The 16,599-nt window shown below is 50.4% G+C and overlaps 1 protein-coding gene across 1 annotated transcript in view; it reads right to left on the bottom strand.

Annotated features, from left to right (window-relative positions):
* Window positions 1-77: 77 nt before the first annotated feature.
* The window catches only part of LOC123345474 (zinc finger protein 420-like), an 85,884-nt gene continuing 69,362 nt past the window's right edge, over window positions 78-16,599 (bottom strand). Inside the window, exon 3 of the mRNA XM_044982417.1 lies at window positions 78-4,042. Within this exon, the coding sequence (XP_044838352.1) occupies window positions 1,965-4,042 (2,078 nt within the window). The 3' untranslated portion in view covers window positions 78-1,964. The remainder of the gene's footprint in view (window positions 4,043-16,599) is intronic.

Below are 16,599 nucleotides of genomic sequence, written 5' to 3' on the forward strand. Positions count from 1 at the left end.
CTCCTAATACAACATGGCATGAATGAAATAACCAAACAATGAAATAACCAAATAAAATTAAATGAAATGAAATAACCAAACATTCATTGTCTCATATAGCTGTAAAACTCATCTGTAAAGTTTTCAGAATAACTCACTGTTTAAAAATGTACAACGTGTACCTTCGAAAAATGAAACCTACATCTGTCTCTGCATTTTGAAGAATACGTACTAAGGTTATAATACCCAACAAGAATACATTTTTATGTAGAAAACCATGATTAAATCCAGTCTTCCTGACTAGTTATTTAAATCAAATCCACCCTGCTGCTTCCCTGTGTGAACAACAAACCCCTCCACGCTCTGCTCACACACAGCCACCAGCCTTCAAAGTCACTCCTGGCTGCACTGTACTGAGTGCAACTAGCCAGACACTCAGGAACTTATGAAACGACACAGCAACATCAGCCAGTTTTCTCCTCCCAGCCTTGCGCCCAAGGAATGTGCATCTTGCACAGCTCAGTTTGGTCACTGGGATGGACAAACTCAGTCATTAGTGGGTCACCCCCACAGAGGGGCCGGATTAGGCCACAGCCTTGTTCTCTCCAGTCAAATCCCCAAAACACTTCAATGAAAACAGAAAGGTCCAGACAAAACACTAAAACCACTTTAGTAACTGGAGCAAGGAGGTTTTCAGGGATTACGAAAGAGAAAGATGTCAAAGGTCAGAACCGATTAAAACTACAAAATTATAAAATGCATTTTAAATCCTACATTTTACCAATTTAAGGAAAATGTGAAGCAAGGAGATTTCTGCACCCCACCTGCTGTTGCAGGCACTTCACAGTTCTGAGTACCCAGGCTGCATTTCCTTACAGCCTTGGTCCGTCCTCTCCAATCCACGGCCCCTGTTGTCTTTCAAGTCATCTTCTTGCCTTCTGTAGAGAAGGTAGAGGAGAGGTGAAAATGGAGGCCACTCCCCCTTGTTCCTTTGTACCACTCTGTTCCTTGAAGTTCACCCCCCAGCCGGGGGGCAGGCGACAATCAGTCTGTGGCCTAAGTGAGCATCCAGCCGTCCATCTGGTGAATTGTAACTCTCTTGTTCCCAGCTCCACAGCTGGTGAAGGATCAGCTAAGCAATTACTGGCTACTTAGCACCCAGCTGGTGTGCAGGTGCCGCTGTCTATGAGGAGCTCCTCTGTGGGTGTTTTCCAGCTTTACAGCATGTAACAAACATACAGCAAACTCTCCGAGCTCCAAGGACAGTGCGGATAGACACATTTTAATGGGACAATAATATTCAGCAGGTGATGACTTTCCCTATGACACCTCACAGGACATACTTTGGAGAAGATTAATCATTTTGTAAACGTGGTGCTGGCGATGTGCCCAGCTCTGAAGTCCTCCAATAGCAGCACAGAAGTGAGGGTGGCCACGTGAAAAGTGATATTCCTCAATATCACTGTTCACAGCAGACTTATCACCCCATTGACACCCCTACTTCTGTGCTGCTTCTCCACCTGGGTTTGAGAGCCTGAGCATTTATCCCCACCTCCCAGATGGGCCTGTTCCTTCTTCATGAGCCCAAACCACCTGGCGCCGACAGCCAGTGCTCTTTAAAAAACAAACAACCTACGCTGATCACGCCTCCCTTGACACACTCCTGTGCCTCCATTGGGAGGCTCTGCTCACAGTTTGAGAATTGCTAGTGTAGAGAGTCACCCTGGGAATTGGTAGCCAAGATGGTAACAGCTGCTCCTTTCCATCTCTGGAATCCCCACAGAAAATGTCCAAGCAGGAGAGCGGAACAGATCCAGTTAACACTACCCTGGCAAAACACATTTTGGTGATTTCACCTATAAACATTCTCTCCATCTTTCAGCCCATACCCCCATCGAATCAATTACATGCAACTTGCTAAATCCTTTCTTGCCATGTGTCACAGAAGTTCAGATGCTGTGTGGATTCTTCCATGTTTAATGAGGTCAGACTTCCATATGAAACTTTTCCCGGAGTCCAAGCACCTCTGGAGACTCTCCTGTGTGGATTGCCTGATGTTGAATAAGCTGTGACCTTTGTATATAACCTTTCCCACAGTCCAAGCACTTGTGGGGTCTCTCTCCTGTGTGGATTGCCTGATGATAAACGAGCTGTGACCTTCTTATGAAACTTTTCCCACATTCCAAGCACTTGTGGGGTCTCTCTCCTGTGTGGACTGCCTGATGTTTAACAAGGTATGACTTCTCTGTGAAACATTTCCCACAGACCAAGCACTTGTGGGGTCTCTCTCCTGTGTGGATTCTCTGATGTTGAACAAGTTTTGACTTTCTTAGGAAACTTTTCCCACAGTCCAAGCACTTGTGTGGTCTCTCTCCTGTGTGGATTGCCTGATGTTTAACAAGGTCTGACCTGCTTAGGAAACTTTTCCCACAGTCCAAGCACTTGTGGGGTCTCTCTCCTGTGTGGATTCTCTGATGTTGAACAAGGTTTGACCTTTGTATGTAACCTTTCCCACAGTCCAAGCACTTGTGGGGTCTCTCTCCTGTATGGATTGCCTGATGTTTAACAAGCTTTGACTTCTCTGTGAAACATTTCCCACAGACCAAGCACTTGTGGGGTCTCTCTCCTGTGTGGATTCTCTGATGTTGAACAAGGTTTGACTTTTTTAGGAAACTTTTCCCACAGTCCAAGCACTTGTGTGGTCTCTCTCCTGTGTGGATTGCCTGATGTTTAACAAGGTCTGACCTTTGTACGTAACCTTTGCCACAATCCAAGCACTTGTGGGGTCTCTCTCCTGTGTGGATTGCCTGGTGATGTTTAACAAGGCTTGACCTCTCTGTGAAACATTTCCCACAGTCCAAGCACTTGTAGGGTCTCTCTCCTGTGTGGATTGCCTGATGATAAACGAGCTGTGACCTTCTTATGAAACTTTTCCCACATTCCAAGCACTTGTGGGGTCTCTCTCCTGTGTGGATTGACTGATGTTTAACAAGTTCTGACCTTTGTATGTAACCTTTGCCACAATCCAAGCACTTGTGGGGTCTCTCTCCTGTGTGGATTGCCTGGTGATGTTTAACAAGGCTTGACCTCTCTGTGAAACATTTCCCACAGTCCAAGCACTTGTGGGGTCTCTCTCCTGTGTGGATTCTCTGATGTTGAACAAGGTTTGACCTCCTTATGAAACTTTTCCCACACTCGAAGCACTTGTGGGGTCTCTCTCCTGTGTGCATTACCTGATGCTTAACAAGGTCTGACCTTTGTGTGTAACCTTTCCCACAGTCCAAGCACTTGTGGGGTCTCTCTCCTGTGTGGATTGACTGATGTTGAACAAGGTTTGACTTTCTTATGAAACTTTTCCCACAGTCCGAGCACTTGTGGGGTCTCTCTCCTGTGTGGACTACCTGATGTTTAACAAGGTCTGACCTTTGTATGAAACTTTCCCTTAAGTCCAAACACTTGGGGGTTCTCTCTCCTGTGTGGATTGCCTGATGACGAACTAGGTGTGACCTCTGTATGAAATTTTTCCCACAAACCAAGCACTTGTGGGGTCTCTCCCCTGTGTGGCTTAACTCATGTCTAATTATTTGTGTCTTCGAAATGAAACATTTCCCGCACTCGAGGGATTGAGTGGGTTTTTCTCCACTGTGGCTTCTCCCGTGGTTATTAAGATCTGAGAGCTTATTAAAGCTTTCTCCATGGTCCAAGCACTGAAGGGGTTTCTCTCCAGTATGGATTGTCTGATTTGTCACAAGCTGTGATCTCACAATGAATCCTTTCCCACACTGAAGGTGGTGCCAGGGTGTGTCTTCCTTGGGATTTGTCTGCTGCGCTCTGAGATCCTCCTCTCCTCCCCCACCATGAATAGATTCATCCACTTTCTTCCCTGGGTGGTTTCCCAGGAGCCTCTCTGACCTGTGCCAATTTCCCCAGGACTCTTCAAGTTCGAAGCACTGGGAAAAATTCCCTTCACCTCTTCCCACAAAGGTCCCATTCGGTTCCACTTTCCCGGGAACTTCCTCATGATGATTCCCCTCCTCATTCTCACTCCCTCGCTCAGCACCTGCTGGAAGAGACACAATCCAGACACGAGTCATTGTGCTGGGCACAAAGAGGAATAGCACAGAGGGGAAACCCAACACAAAGACTGAGTAATTGGACTCCTCCTCCACATCCCACCCAAACCCTCACAGGGAAGGAAAGCTGGGAAGGAAACTCCTGCAGGTAAGAGGCTGGGTGGAATGGCGTGAGCTGTATCTGATGACTGCAACCCTGCCCTGACTGAGATGAGGAAGAACTGAGGGTGTTTACTCACACCGTATTTGGGGATTCTCAATTTTTTCCTTCATTCCCTAGATGGTTTCTGTGTCAGTCCTCACCTGTATGGATGCATCTCGGAAGCCTTCTTTCCTTCCAGGGCCGGAGATCGGGCACCCATGGCTCTTCCCCTCGTTCTAGCCGGACAATCAGCTCAGGTTTGGGAAGGGGGAATCCTGCGCCAAGGGTGAAATCAGACCAGATCAGGGTGCATGGAGCATTGGTGGAGTATTTGTCAGAAAGGACATTCTGTGAGTGGAACCTGTCCCTGTGCTCTGCTGGAGGAACGTGGAATCCAAGAGGAGTGGAAAATGGTCACTGAGCCCACTGAGCGCAGAGGAAGTTGTCTGGGGAGGTGAGTTGAATTATTACTACACCTTCACTAGCCGTTCTCAGGATCTGTGCGCTCTGGAGGCCTTGCTGACTCACACACAGCTCTGGACTTAAACCCCTGCCTCTTTCTAAACCTGCAGAGCCCAGAGCTCTCCCCTCGGCTGGAGCTCATCCCAACGAGGGAGGTGAACAGGGATTGTGTGTGCAGCTGAGAAACAACACAGACAGGACAATGCTGGATTTATGCCCCTTTGAAAGCTGGGTGGGTGGGGATGGTTTAGCTTCTCCATTGGGTTTTGACACCCATGTCCCACTGGAGGAGGCATGGAGATGCAAGTCTCTCTCAGACGGCAGCTGTGCATTATGGAACCCACTCACCTCTGATCTAACTGACATGGGAATAACATGACCACATATAGACACACAGACCCCACGGCTTCTAGTATCTGAGGGGACAGGAATCCCTTACCCAGCGAGGTCACTGTCTCGTAGTTCTCCTGCATGACATCCCTGTAGAGGGCTCTCTGAGCGGGGTCCAGCAGAGCCCCCTCCCCCTGGGTGAAATACACAGCCACCTCCTCGAAGGTCACTGGCATCTGAAACACCAAAAGGCCCCGGTCATTACCTGCTGCTCCAGCCACAATCCAACTAGTCATGTGGCAGGAAGGATAAAGAAATGGAAGCTCTAGGAGGGCCAGAGTAGCAGAATCCCACCCCCACCCTGATCAGAGCAGCCAGGAGGCTTCAGGGGGTGGGAGAAGGTGAGAGCTCCTTGTCCCCACCAGCACACGGAGCAGGGCAGGGTCTTCTCATTTCCCACACTCCTGCCAGCCACAGGCTGAAACGGGAAGCAGAGCTCTGAGCCAGGGACTGGGACAGGAATCCCAACAACTTCCCTGCATATTTCACAGCAGCCTCAGGCTAGTGGGGGTCTCACTCCAGCACTGGGAGCCTTGAATATGTTCCCAGCCCAGCGCAAGGGGATTGTATCCTGTTTGAGAAATGGGGGAATGTCCCGTCTCCCTTCCCCCATCACCAACGGGCCCACTCAGAAAATCAGCAGGTTTATCACATCCTGTCTCCTTCCTGCCCCTGCCGAGGAGCTCACTGAAAATCCCCTACCCCACCTGGCTCCGTCACAGACATTTCCTTTCCCTGTGTCCTGGAAGACGGGCCCATCTGGACCGAAACATGGACGTGATTCCTCAGCCTGCCGGGGTGATGGGGGAGGTACGAGAAGGGGCTTCAGTCCATGTCACCCCCCGATTCCCCCCAGGCTCTTCAGACCCGCCCAGTAACAGCGTCTCTGAGGTAAATGCTAGAAAAAAACAAAACTAAAGGGGCCACTTTGGGGGATTTCCCCACACTGCCCTGTAAACTCCTCTCCCTTAGGAACAGGCGAGCCCTCTGGTGGCATCAGCTGAAGAACGAGCTGCCCGGGACTCCTATAGCAGCCCCCAGGGACAGGCAGGCAGAGGCTGAGCCCAGTGGCCCATTCCCACTCCCTGCCTGCCCAAAGCAGCAGCGACTCCGGTGGGGCTGAGATGTGAATCCTGCCCAGAAATCAGACCAGGGCCCCGGGCAGACCCCAAAACTCGTGAGACACAGACCCCGCCAGCACGGGGGTGTCTGACAATAACACACACTGGGAGCAGGGGGGGGCTGTCCCCCTCCCGCCTCCCCACACACCCCTTCCCTCGCAGTGCCCCCCCACATCTTCCCCTATTCCAGCCCCACAATCCCCCCGATCCCCCGCATCGCCCCATCTTCCCTTCAGTGCGCCCCCGCCCCCATCCCAGCCTGCCCCCCGCAGTCCCGCACCCCCCGCCTGCCCTCACCCCGCTCCCCCGCCTGCCCTCACCCCCGGCACCTCTTTAGCCTCCGCCCCCTGCAGCCCGGGGGTGCCAGGGGGGGCGGGTCTCTCTCACCTTCCCTCCGAGCGGGGCCCCCCGGGGCAGGGGCCGGGCCGGGGGCTCTGCCCTGGGAGAGGCTCCTGGGGGGGAGCAGCGGGAAGGGCCCTGCTGGAGATTCCCCTCTCCCGGCTGCAGCCAGGGCTCCGGGCTCCCAGCACCAGCCGCCCCCCGGGGCTCGGGGATCTCGCCAGGAGCCTGGGAGCCAGAGTCACCGCAGCGGCTGCGAGTCACTTCCTGCGGCCGGGCCTGAGCCCAGCGCTCGCTGCCCGGAGCCGCCTCCCGGCAGCTCCTGGGTCCTAGCGATCAACCCGGCTCCATGCAACATCTCTTGGCGCATGTTACCAGCACTGGGTGACCAGACAGCAAGTGTGAAAAACCAGGAGGGGATGGGGGGTAATAGGCACCTATAGAAGACAAAGCCCCAAACAGCGGGACTGTCCCTATTCAATTGGGACATCTGGTCACCCTACCAGCAGTGGCGCAAAAGTTGGAGCTGGCTGGGCTGGGTGAGCCAGACTCCTGGGAGAGAGAAGCAAAAGCAGAAAGAGAGGAAGTAAGGGGGAGGGGAAGGGTGACAGGAGAAACCCACCCTCATATCCACCAGGGGGCAGGGCCGGCCTCAGGGCCTTTTTCCTCCTCGGCCACGTGGGCTCCCCATCCTGAACCCCCTTTTCCCCTAACCCTTGTCTGCTTCTGCACCCTAACTCCTACACTGTGCCCCTAACCCCTACATTTTGCCACCTTCACCCCAACCTCTCCACAGTGCCACCTTCACCTTAACCCCTGCATTTCCCTGCCACCTGCGCCCCTAACCAAAGCCCTGCGCTGCCCATGTGCCTGCCACACCGCTGTCCTGCCGAGGTCCCCCCACCCTCTTATGCTCAGCAACCCCCATGTCCAGTGGCCTCCCACCCACAGATTCCCCACACTGCCCAGCACCCCCTCACAGCCTCCCACCCCGCAACTGTCCAGCCTGCCATATTCCCGAGGGCTTTCAACATTCTGTACACAATATTTTAAATTTGTCAATACCAGGCCCGTCCCTAGCTATCCTGGGCCCCTATACAACCCCGCTGTGTGGGGGGTCAGACCATCATAGGGCAGGAAGCCCCAGGCCTCCACAGGGGGGTTGGCTTGGGAGACAGGGAGGAACCACCCCCCAGCACTCACCGGGGGCACGGCTGGGGCCTGGTCTCTGTAATTCTTGCCACCGGTAAGTGTAGGCCAGGCCCTGCTGCAGAGTCCTCAGGGGCGCGGCTGGGGTGGAGCACAGGCAGGAAGAGGCGGGGTGGGGCAAAGCCAGGGCAGGGGCTTTGGTGCCCCAAACTTCCTGGTGCCCCACATAGCTGCACACTTTGTGGACGGCCCCCTGGGCCCTGGTCAGTACATACATGTGGAGGCTCCAGCATGGCAGTGGGAAGCATTGGCCCCTGGCTGCACGGAGGTGGGAGATCACCCTGCAGCCTTCCCCCTCCCCTCCCCTCCTAGGAGAGGGACTTGGCAGTGACATACCTCGGTGTGCAGGTCAAAAGGCCACAGGGAAGCGTTTCACATGGTGGCTGGCATGTCAGCCTGGCCCCAAAATAGCTGATACCAATGGCTGAGTCCAGCCCCCACCAGGCCCTTGCCTGCCAGGGCTCTGGGCCATCACCTCCCAAATGGCCTTTCATCCTCCCTAGAATGGAACATTTCCCTCTCGGCCTGAACAGCCCAGCAGTGCTTGGGGTGCGCAGTGTAGTAAGAACAGGAATTCTCTTCAGGCACAAGCATTTCTTTTTCTGCCCTGATTCTCACAGGGCTTGTTTACATGACACCGAGTTTTAGCGACGAGGCCGTGTCCATACAGCCTCATTGCTAAAAGCTGGCATGTGTGTAACCCTTCTGTCAGGCCGAATTGATAGCAGCAAGGGCCAGGTTCAATAGGGGTCCCTTCTCTACAACATAATGCAAAACCAGCTCAAGCCCCGAACCCAGTGACCTGGGAAAATCTTACACACACTCCTGTGCGTCTCGAAGAGGCAATACTTCCTCTCTCACAAGCACAGAGTCTCGGAGTAGCAGAAAAGGTTTAATTACACGAGATAAACCACAAGCATTAAATTGGGAAAAGATCAAATTGAGTTCATAGACCAAACCATGAGCAAAGACCCACCCCAAGAAATTGGGCCGTGTCCTTTTCCCTGGGCTCTTGAGTCCAGCAACCCCCAAATCACCCCAAGACTCCAAAGTCCAATACCCCAAATGTCCCTAGAGTCCAGCAACCCAAAGATCACCCATAGTCCCAAAATTCCCACAATCCAAAAGTCTCTGTCCCGGGTCAGTGCAGCCCCAGAGTTCGAGAGTCTATCTGCAGAGGTCCCTGTCCCCACCCCCAGCCTGGGTAGAAAGGGGCACCTTACATGGTCCGGGGCCAACTGCCCTGCCTGTCCGTGGGGTTCTGCTTCCACCTTCTCCACAAGCTGCTCAGCTCTACCAGCCACTCCACTCTGCTCCTCCAGCCGTCCTCACAAACTGCTCCGTTCTGCTCCTCTCCACCAGCTGCTCTGCTCCACCAGCAGTCCCATGATCCGCTGCAGAAGTCCCCACAAACTGCTCGGCTCCACTCACTCTGTGGCTCCACAAACTGCTCCACTCTGCTCTGCCAGCTGCTCTGCTCCACAGTATAGCTTCAGGCTCCCCCACTAGTTAGCACAGTACTCAGTGCTCTCAGCTCAGCAATTTCAGCTCTTGTAGTGACTTCAGCTCACAGTAGGGGAGCCCCAGTGGTAGTGCACCATTAGCCCAAAGTGAGTTCAGCTCAGTAACCTGTATCTAGATTCTTAAGGGAATCAAAAATCAATCTGGCATTCCACAGTGCAGAGAGAACTGGTGCTTCTGGCTAAAACAAGGCACCTACCCCACCAGGTACAGATCCCTGTCCCCAGCATCTCTCAATTCACTGGGTTTTGGAACCCATGTCCCTTGTCTACAAGTGCTATTTTGTTGATAGTGAAACCCGTTATCATCAAACAGTTTTGTAGTTCCTCACTTACTTAATCAGGGTGACAACACTTTATTCCTCCTGCCCCAATAACAAAGAAATTGGGGATTGCACAGTTGTGAAAATAACCACCCCAGGCTGCCGTTCACTATGCTAGGTGGAGTCGGTGTGCAAATGCAAAGACCTGAAATTCCTTTCCACACTCCCCATAATTCACCACCTGATGTCAGGGTAGAGCTCATCCTGACTCTGCTTACATGTGTAAATGCTCTTTGTCGGCAAAATACTTCCAGCCCCACAAGCGGCGTTCACGCTGCCGACAAAGCTGTGTTCACACTGCTACTTGCTGCAGCAAAACTTTTGTCTTTCAGATGGGGGAGCTTTTTAAAGTACCCGGGAAAGACAAGAGCTTTGTCGATAATTGGCAGTGTAGACAAGCCCATACCTGGTTGCTGCGCACGGCTCTGTGGGGCTGTACTAGGTAACTCGGCACACGCTTTCAACAGTGCTGGCCAAGCCTCATATGAAGAGTGGCTCTTTGTTAGGATGATTTAAGGCAGTTTTTAAAGGTCTTTCCCATAGGTGAGGAAGCATGTGCTGCATTCTTGAAAGACCCTTTAAAGTCCCACTTGACTAGGGTTACCAGATGAGAGACATGAAATATCAGAATGCGGGCGGGGTGGGGGGGTGCTGGCAGAGCAAAAACAAAACTAAACTAAACTAAAAAGCAAGAGCTGGCGGTGGAGGAAAAACAAAAACAAAAGCAAAAGTTCCGCCGGAGCATAGCACCCACCGGCTGAGCACCCACCGGCAGCTCCACCCCACGCCCCCCTGCACCAGCTCCACTCTGCTGCGCCTCCACCTCCCCTGAGCTGGCTGCCACATCCTGCTTCTCCCCCTTCCCTCTAGTGCTTGCGCCGCCAGACAGCTGATTAGCGCAAGCCTGGGAGGGAGGGGTGAAGAGGAGGAGGAATGCGGCGTCCTTGGGGAAGAGGAGGGGCCAGGGCGGGAATTTGGGGAGGGAACCAATGGGGCAGTGAGGGGGCAGGGCTGGGGTGGGGCAAGGGCGGGAATTTGGGGAGGGATACAATGGGGGAGGGAGGGGGCTGGTCTGGGGTCAGGGGAAGGGCAAGAATTTGGTGTGGGACCCAATGGGGGAGGAAGGGGTGGTGTCGGTGCGGGGCCGGGAGGGGGCGAGGGCAAAATATTGGGACAGTTTGTGTCCTGACCGACGTTCAGTCGGGACGTGGGACAAACAAGTAAATATCGGGACAGTCCTGATAAAATCAGGACGTCTGGTCACCCTGCACTCGACTTTACACTGTTTAGAACTCTCCCTTGTTCAAACTGCTCCCAGCTGGACAGACAGACCAGCAGATACTTGGATCCTGAAGAAAAAAAATGTCCCTTTCCCCTAAATAAAAGTGTTCAGCTACTCCAGCCTTGTTAAGAGTGAATCCACCTTCTTCCCCAGCTAAGAGGTTGCTCCTTCCCTTACATTCTGCAGCCCTGATTGCTGCTTTTCTGCTTCAGGTAGCAGGCATTCACTGAGGCCAGGGCTTTATAAAGCCACACACAAGTGACCAGGGAGCTTTGCAACCAGGGGCTGCTAACAGGGAGTTTCGCAAGGGAGTTTGGAAGGGGAGTGGGAAGGGAGCAGGGGTCCCTTGTCAGCTTATCTCTTCCCCTGTAGTCCCCTTAAAACCTATAATCCAAACCACTTTCCAAAACCTCTCTCTTTAAACCACCCTTCCATTAACTAGGAGACAATGCAGGCAGAAGCCCAGCAGCAGAGTGGGGGCTATCCAGTTGATTGCGCTGAGTGTTGCATGTATGATTACCTGCCCTGTGGGCGAGTGGTGTAAGTGTGCAGTCTGTGCAAGGAGCACCTGGCCCTCAGAGACCATGTATGGACTTTGGAGGCCAGGGTGGCGGAACTGGAGGAGCTAAGACAGGCAGAGAGATATGTTGAGGAGGCTTTCCGGGACCCTGTAGAATTGTCCCACCTCTGCTCAGACAGCCCCTGTGCTGTTGAGGAGGAAGAAAGGTCCAGGGAAGCAGAGCAGTCAATGGGAACAGAGAGAAACCTTCCCATAGCTGGGACCGTCCTTCAAGATGGTGCTGGGGTTGCCTCTCGCACTGAGGTTCTCTCTCCGGGGGAGGAAACTCCAGTTTCTAGGAAAAGGCAGGTGTTAGTAATGGGAGATTCGATTATTAGAAATGTAGATAGCTGGGTTTGGGATGACCAGGAGAACAGCATGGTGACTTGCCTGCCTGGTGCGAAGGTTGCGGATCTCTCGAGGCATCTAGATAGACTTATGTGTAGTGCTGGGGAGGAGCCAGTGGTCGTGGTACATGTAGGTACCAACGACATAGGGAAGGGTAGGAGAGATGTCCTGGAAGCGGAATTTAGGCTGCTAGGAAGAGAGTGAAATCCAGGACCTCTATGGTGGCATTCTCAGAAATGCTCCCAGTTCCATGCGCAGGGCCAGGTAGGCAGGCAGAGCTTGAGTCTTAATGCGTGGATGAGACGATGGTGTAGAGAGGAGGGGTTCATGTTCATTAGGAACTGGGGAAACTTCTGGGATGGGGGGAGCCTATACAGGAGAGATGGGCTCCACCTAAACCAAGGTGGAACCAGACTGCTGGCACTAAACATTAAAAAGGTTGTAGAGCAGTTTTTAAACTAGGAGATGGGGAAAAGCCGACTGATGCAGAGGAGCATGTGGATCGGACACAGACTTCTCTTAGGGGAGAGTCTGATGACAGGGAATCTCCAGGTTATAGTCAGGAGCAAAGGACGGAAAAGGATAATGTAAGGGCTGGATCAGATGATAAACAGTCATATAAAAAAGAATCTGGCACATCAGAAAAGGGCAGACAAATAAACAGGGACAAGTTTTTAAAGAGCTTGTACACAAATGCTAGAAGTCTAAATAATAAGATAGGTGAACTGCAGTGCCTTGTGATAAAGGAGGATATTGCTATAATAGGCATCACAGAAACCTGGCGGACTGAGAGCAATCAATCGGACACAACCATTCCGGGGTACAAAATATATCGGAAGGACAGAACAGGTTGTACAGGGGGAGGAGCAGCACTATATGTGAAAGAAAATGTAGATTCAAATGAAGTAAAAATCTTAAGCGAATCCACATGTTCCATAGAATCTCTATGGATAGAAATTTCATGCTCTAATAAAAATACAACATTAGGGATCTATTATCGACCACCACAGTAATAGTGATGATGAAATGCTAAGGGAAATTACAGAGGCTATCAAAATTAAGAACCCAATAATAGTGGGGGATTTCAATTATCCCCATATTGACTGGGAACATTTCACTTCAGGACGAAATGCAGAGATACAATTTATCAATACTTTAAATGACTGCTTCATGGAGCAGCAGGTACGGGAACCCACAAGGGGAGAGGCAACTCTAGATTTAATCCTAAGTGGAGCGCAGGAGCTGGTCCAAGAGGTAACTATAGCAGGACCGCTTGGAAATAGTGACCATAATACAATAGCATTCAACATCCCTGTGGTGGGAAGAACACCTCAACAGCCCAACACTGTGGCATTTAATTTCAAAAGGGGGAACTATGCAAAAATGAGAGGGTTAGTTAAACAAAAGTTAAAAGGTACAGTGACTAAAGTGAAATCCCTGCAAGTTGCGTGGGTCCTTTTTAAAGACATCATAATAGAGGCCCAACTTCAATGTATACCTCAAATTAACAAACACAATAAAAGAACTAAAAAAGAGCCACCGTGGCTTAACAACCATGTAAAAGAAGCAGTGAGAGATAAAAAGACTTCCTTTAAAAAGTGGAAGTCAAATCCCAGTGAGGCAAATAGAAAGGAGCACAAACACTGCCAACTGAAGTGCAAGAGTGTAATAAGAAAAGCCATAGAGGAGTTTGAAGAACGGCTAGCCAAAAATTCCAAAGGTAATAAGAAAATGTTTTTTAAGTACATCAGAAGCAGGAAGCCTGCTAAACAACCAGTGGGGCCCCTTGACCATCGAAATACAAAAGGAGCACTTAAAGACGATAAAGGCATTGCAGAGAAACTAAATGGATTCTTTGCTTCAATCTTCACAGCTGAGGATGTTAGGGAGATTCCCAAACCTGAGCTGGCTTTTCTAGGTGACAAATCTGAGGAACTGTCACAGATTGAAGTGTCACTAGAGGAGGTTTTGGAATTAATTGATAAACTCAACATTAACAAGTCACCGGGACCAGATGACATTCACCCAAGAGTTCTGAAAGAACTCAAATGTGAAGTTGCGGAACTATTAACTAAGGGTTGTAACCTGTCCTTTAAACGGCTTCGGTACCCAATGACTGGAAGTTAGCTAATTTAGCGCCAATATTTAAAAAGGGCTCTAGAGGTGATCCCGGCAAACCGGTAAGTCTAACATCAGTACCGGGCAAATTAGTTGAAACAATAGTTAAAAATAAAATTGTCAGACACATAGAAAAACAAACTGTTGATCAATACTACATGGTTTCTGTAAAGGAAAATCGTGTCTTACTAATCTATTAGAGTTTTTGAAGGGGTCAACAAACATGTGGACAAGGGGGATCCGGTGGACATAGTGTACTTAAATTTCCAGAAAGCCTTTGACAAGGTCCCTCACCAAAGGCTCTTACATAAATTAAGCTGTCATCGGATAAAAGTGAAGGTCCTTTCATGGATTGAGAACTGGTTAAAAGACAGGGAACAAAGGGTAGGAATTAATGGTAAATTCTCAGAATGGAGAGGGGTAACTAGTGGTGTTCCCCAAAGGTCAGTCCTAGGACCAATCCTATTCAATTTATTCATAAATAATCTGGAGAAAGCGGTAAACAGTGAGGTGGCAAAGTTTGCAGATGATACTAAACTACTCAAGATAGTTAAGACCAAAGCAGATTGTGAAGAACTTCAAAAAGATCTCACAAAACTAAGTGATTGGGCAACAAAATGGCAAATGAAATTTAAGGTGGATAAAGGTAAAGTAATGCACATTGGAAAAAATAACCCCAACTATACATACAATATGATGGGGGCTAATTTAGCTACAAAGAGGCAGGAAAAAGATCTTGGCGTCATTGTGGATAGTTCTCTGAAAATGTCCATGCAGTGTGCAGAGGCAGTCAAAAAAGCAAACAGGATGTTAGGAATCATTCAAAAGGGGATAGAGAATAAGACTGAGAATGAATGGGCTGGATGAATGGACGGTAAGGTGGATAGAAAACTCGCTAGATGGTCGGGCTCAACGGGTAGTGATCAATGGTTCCATGTCTAGATGGCAGCCGGTATCAAGTGGAGTGCCCCAAGGGTCGGTGCTGGGGCCGGTTTTGTTCAATATCTTCATTAACGATCTGGAGGATGGTGTGGACTGCACCCTTAGCAAGTTTGCAGATGACACTAAACTGGGAGGAGTTGTTGATACGCTGGAGGGTAGGGATAGGATACAGAGGGACCTAGACAAATTAGAGGATTGGGCCAAAAGAAATATGATGAGGTTCAACAAGGACAAGTGCAGAGTCCTGCACTTAGGACGGAAGAATCCCATGCACTGCTACAGACTAGGGACCGAATGGCTGGGTAGCAGTTCTGCAGAAAAGGACCTAGGGGTTACGGTGGACGAAAAGCTGAATATGAGTCAACAGTGTGCCCTTGTTGCCAAGAAGGCTAATGGCATTTTGGGTTGTATAAGTAGGGGCATTTCCAGCAGATCGAGGGATGTGATCATCCCCCTCTACTCAGCACTGGTGAGGCCTCATTTGGAGTACTGTGTCCAGTTTTGGGCCCCACACTACAAGAAGGATGTGGATAAATTGGAGAGAGTCCAGCGGAGGGCAACAAAAATGATTAGGGGGCTGGAGCACATGACTTATGAGGAGAGGCTGAGGGAACTGGGATTGTTTAGTCTGCAGAAGAGAAGAATGAGGGGGGATTTGATAGCTGCTTTCAACTACCTGAAAGGGGGTTCCAAAGAGGATGGATCTAGACTGTTCTCAGTGGTAGAAGATGATAGAACAAGGAGTAATGGTCTCAAGTTGCAGAGGGGGAGGTTTAGGTTGGATATTAGGAAAAACTTTTTCACTAGTAGGGTGGTGAAGAACTGGAATGGGTTACCTAGGGAAGTAGTGGAATCTCCTTCCTTAGAGGTTTTTAAGGTCAGGCTTGACAAAGCCCTGGCTGGGATGATTTAGTTGGGTTTGGTCCTGCTTTGAGCAGGGGGTTGGACTAGATGACCTCCTGAGGTCCCTTCCAACCCTGAGATTCTATGATTCTATGATTCTATGAATATATTCTTGCCGTTATATAAATCCATGGTAATAAGAAAATAGGCAGCAGATTTAAACCAAATAAAAGGAAGTTCTTCTTCAAGCAGCACACAGTCAACTTGTGGAACTCCTTACCTGAGGAGGTTGTGAAGGGTAGGACTATAATAATGTTTAAAAGGGGACTGGATAAATTCATGGTGGCTAAGTCCATAAATGGCTATTAGCTAGGATGGGTAAGAATGGTGTCCCTAGCTTCTGTTCGTCAGAGGATGGAGATGGATGGCAGGAGAGAGATCACTTGATCATTGCCTGATAGGTTCACTCCCTCTGGGGCACCAGGCATTGGCCACTGTTGGTAGACAGATACTGGGCTGGATGGACCTTTGGTCTGACCCGGTACAGCCATTCTTATGTTCTTAGGTACACCCATAGGCGCTGACTCCGTGGGTGCTCTGGGGATGGGGCACTCATGGGGAAAACTTGGTGCGTGCTCTGCATCCACTGGCAGCTTCCCGGCCCACCCCCTGACCCCAGCTCACCTCCACCTCTGCTCTGCCTCTGCCTCCTCCCCTGAGTGTTATACCAATGTAATAAAAACCAGAAGGATCTTATTAAGAGGGATAAGGCAAAGATGCCACATTTATTAGTAATACAGGTATCAATTAATACTCTATGAGATGCATATGAGATATATATCACAATCATGCATTCACACACACAGACACAAACACACTCCGTCTTGCTGTTGTTACCAACTAGTTGCTCCCCTTAACTGCACTGGCCAGGTGAGTTAGATGGGGGAGG

This window comes from Mauremys mutica, chromosome 12 (genome assembly GCF_020497125.1).
Source record: "Mauremys mutica isolate MM-2020 ecotype Southern chromosome 12, ASM2049712v1, whole genome shotgun sequence".
Lineage (NCBI taxonomy): Eukaryota > Metazoa > Chordata > Testudines > Geoemydidae > Mauremys > Mauremys mutica.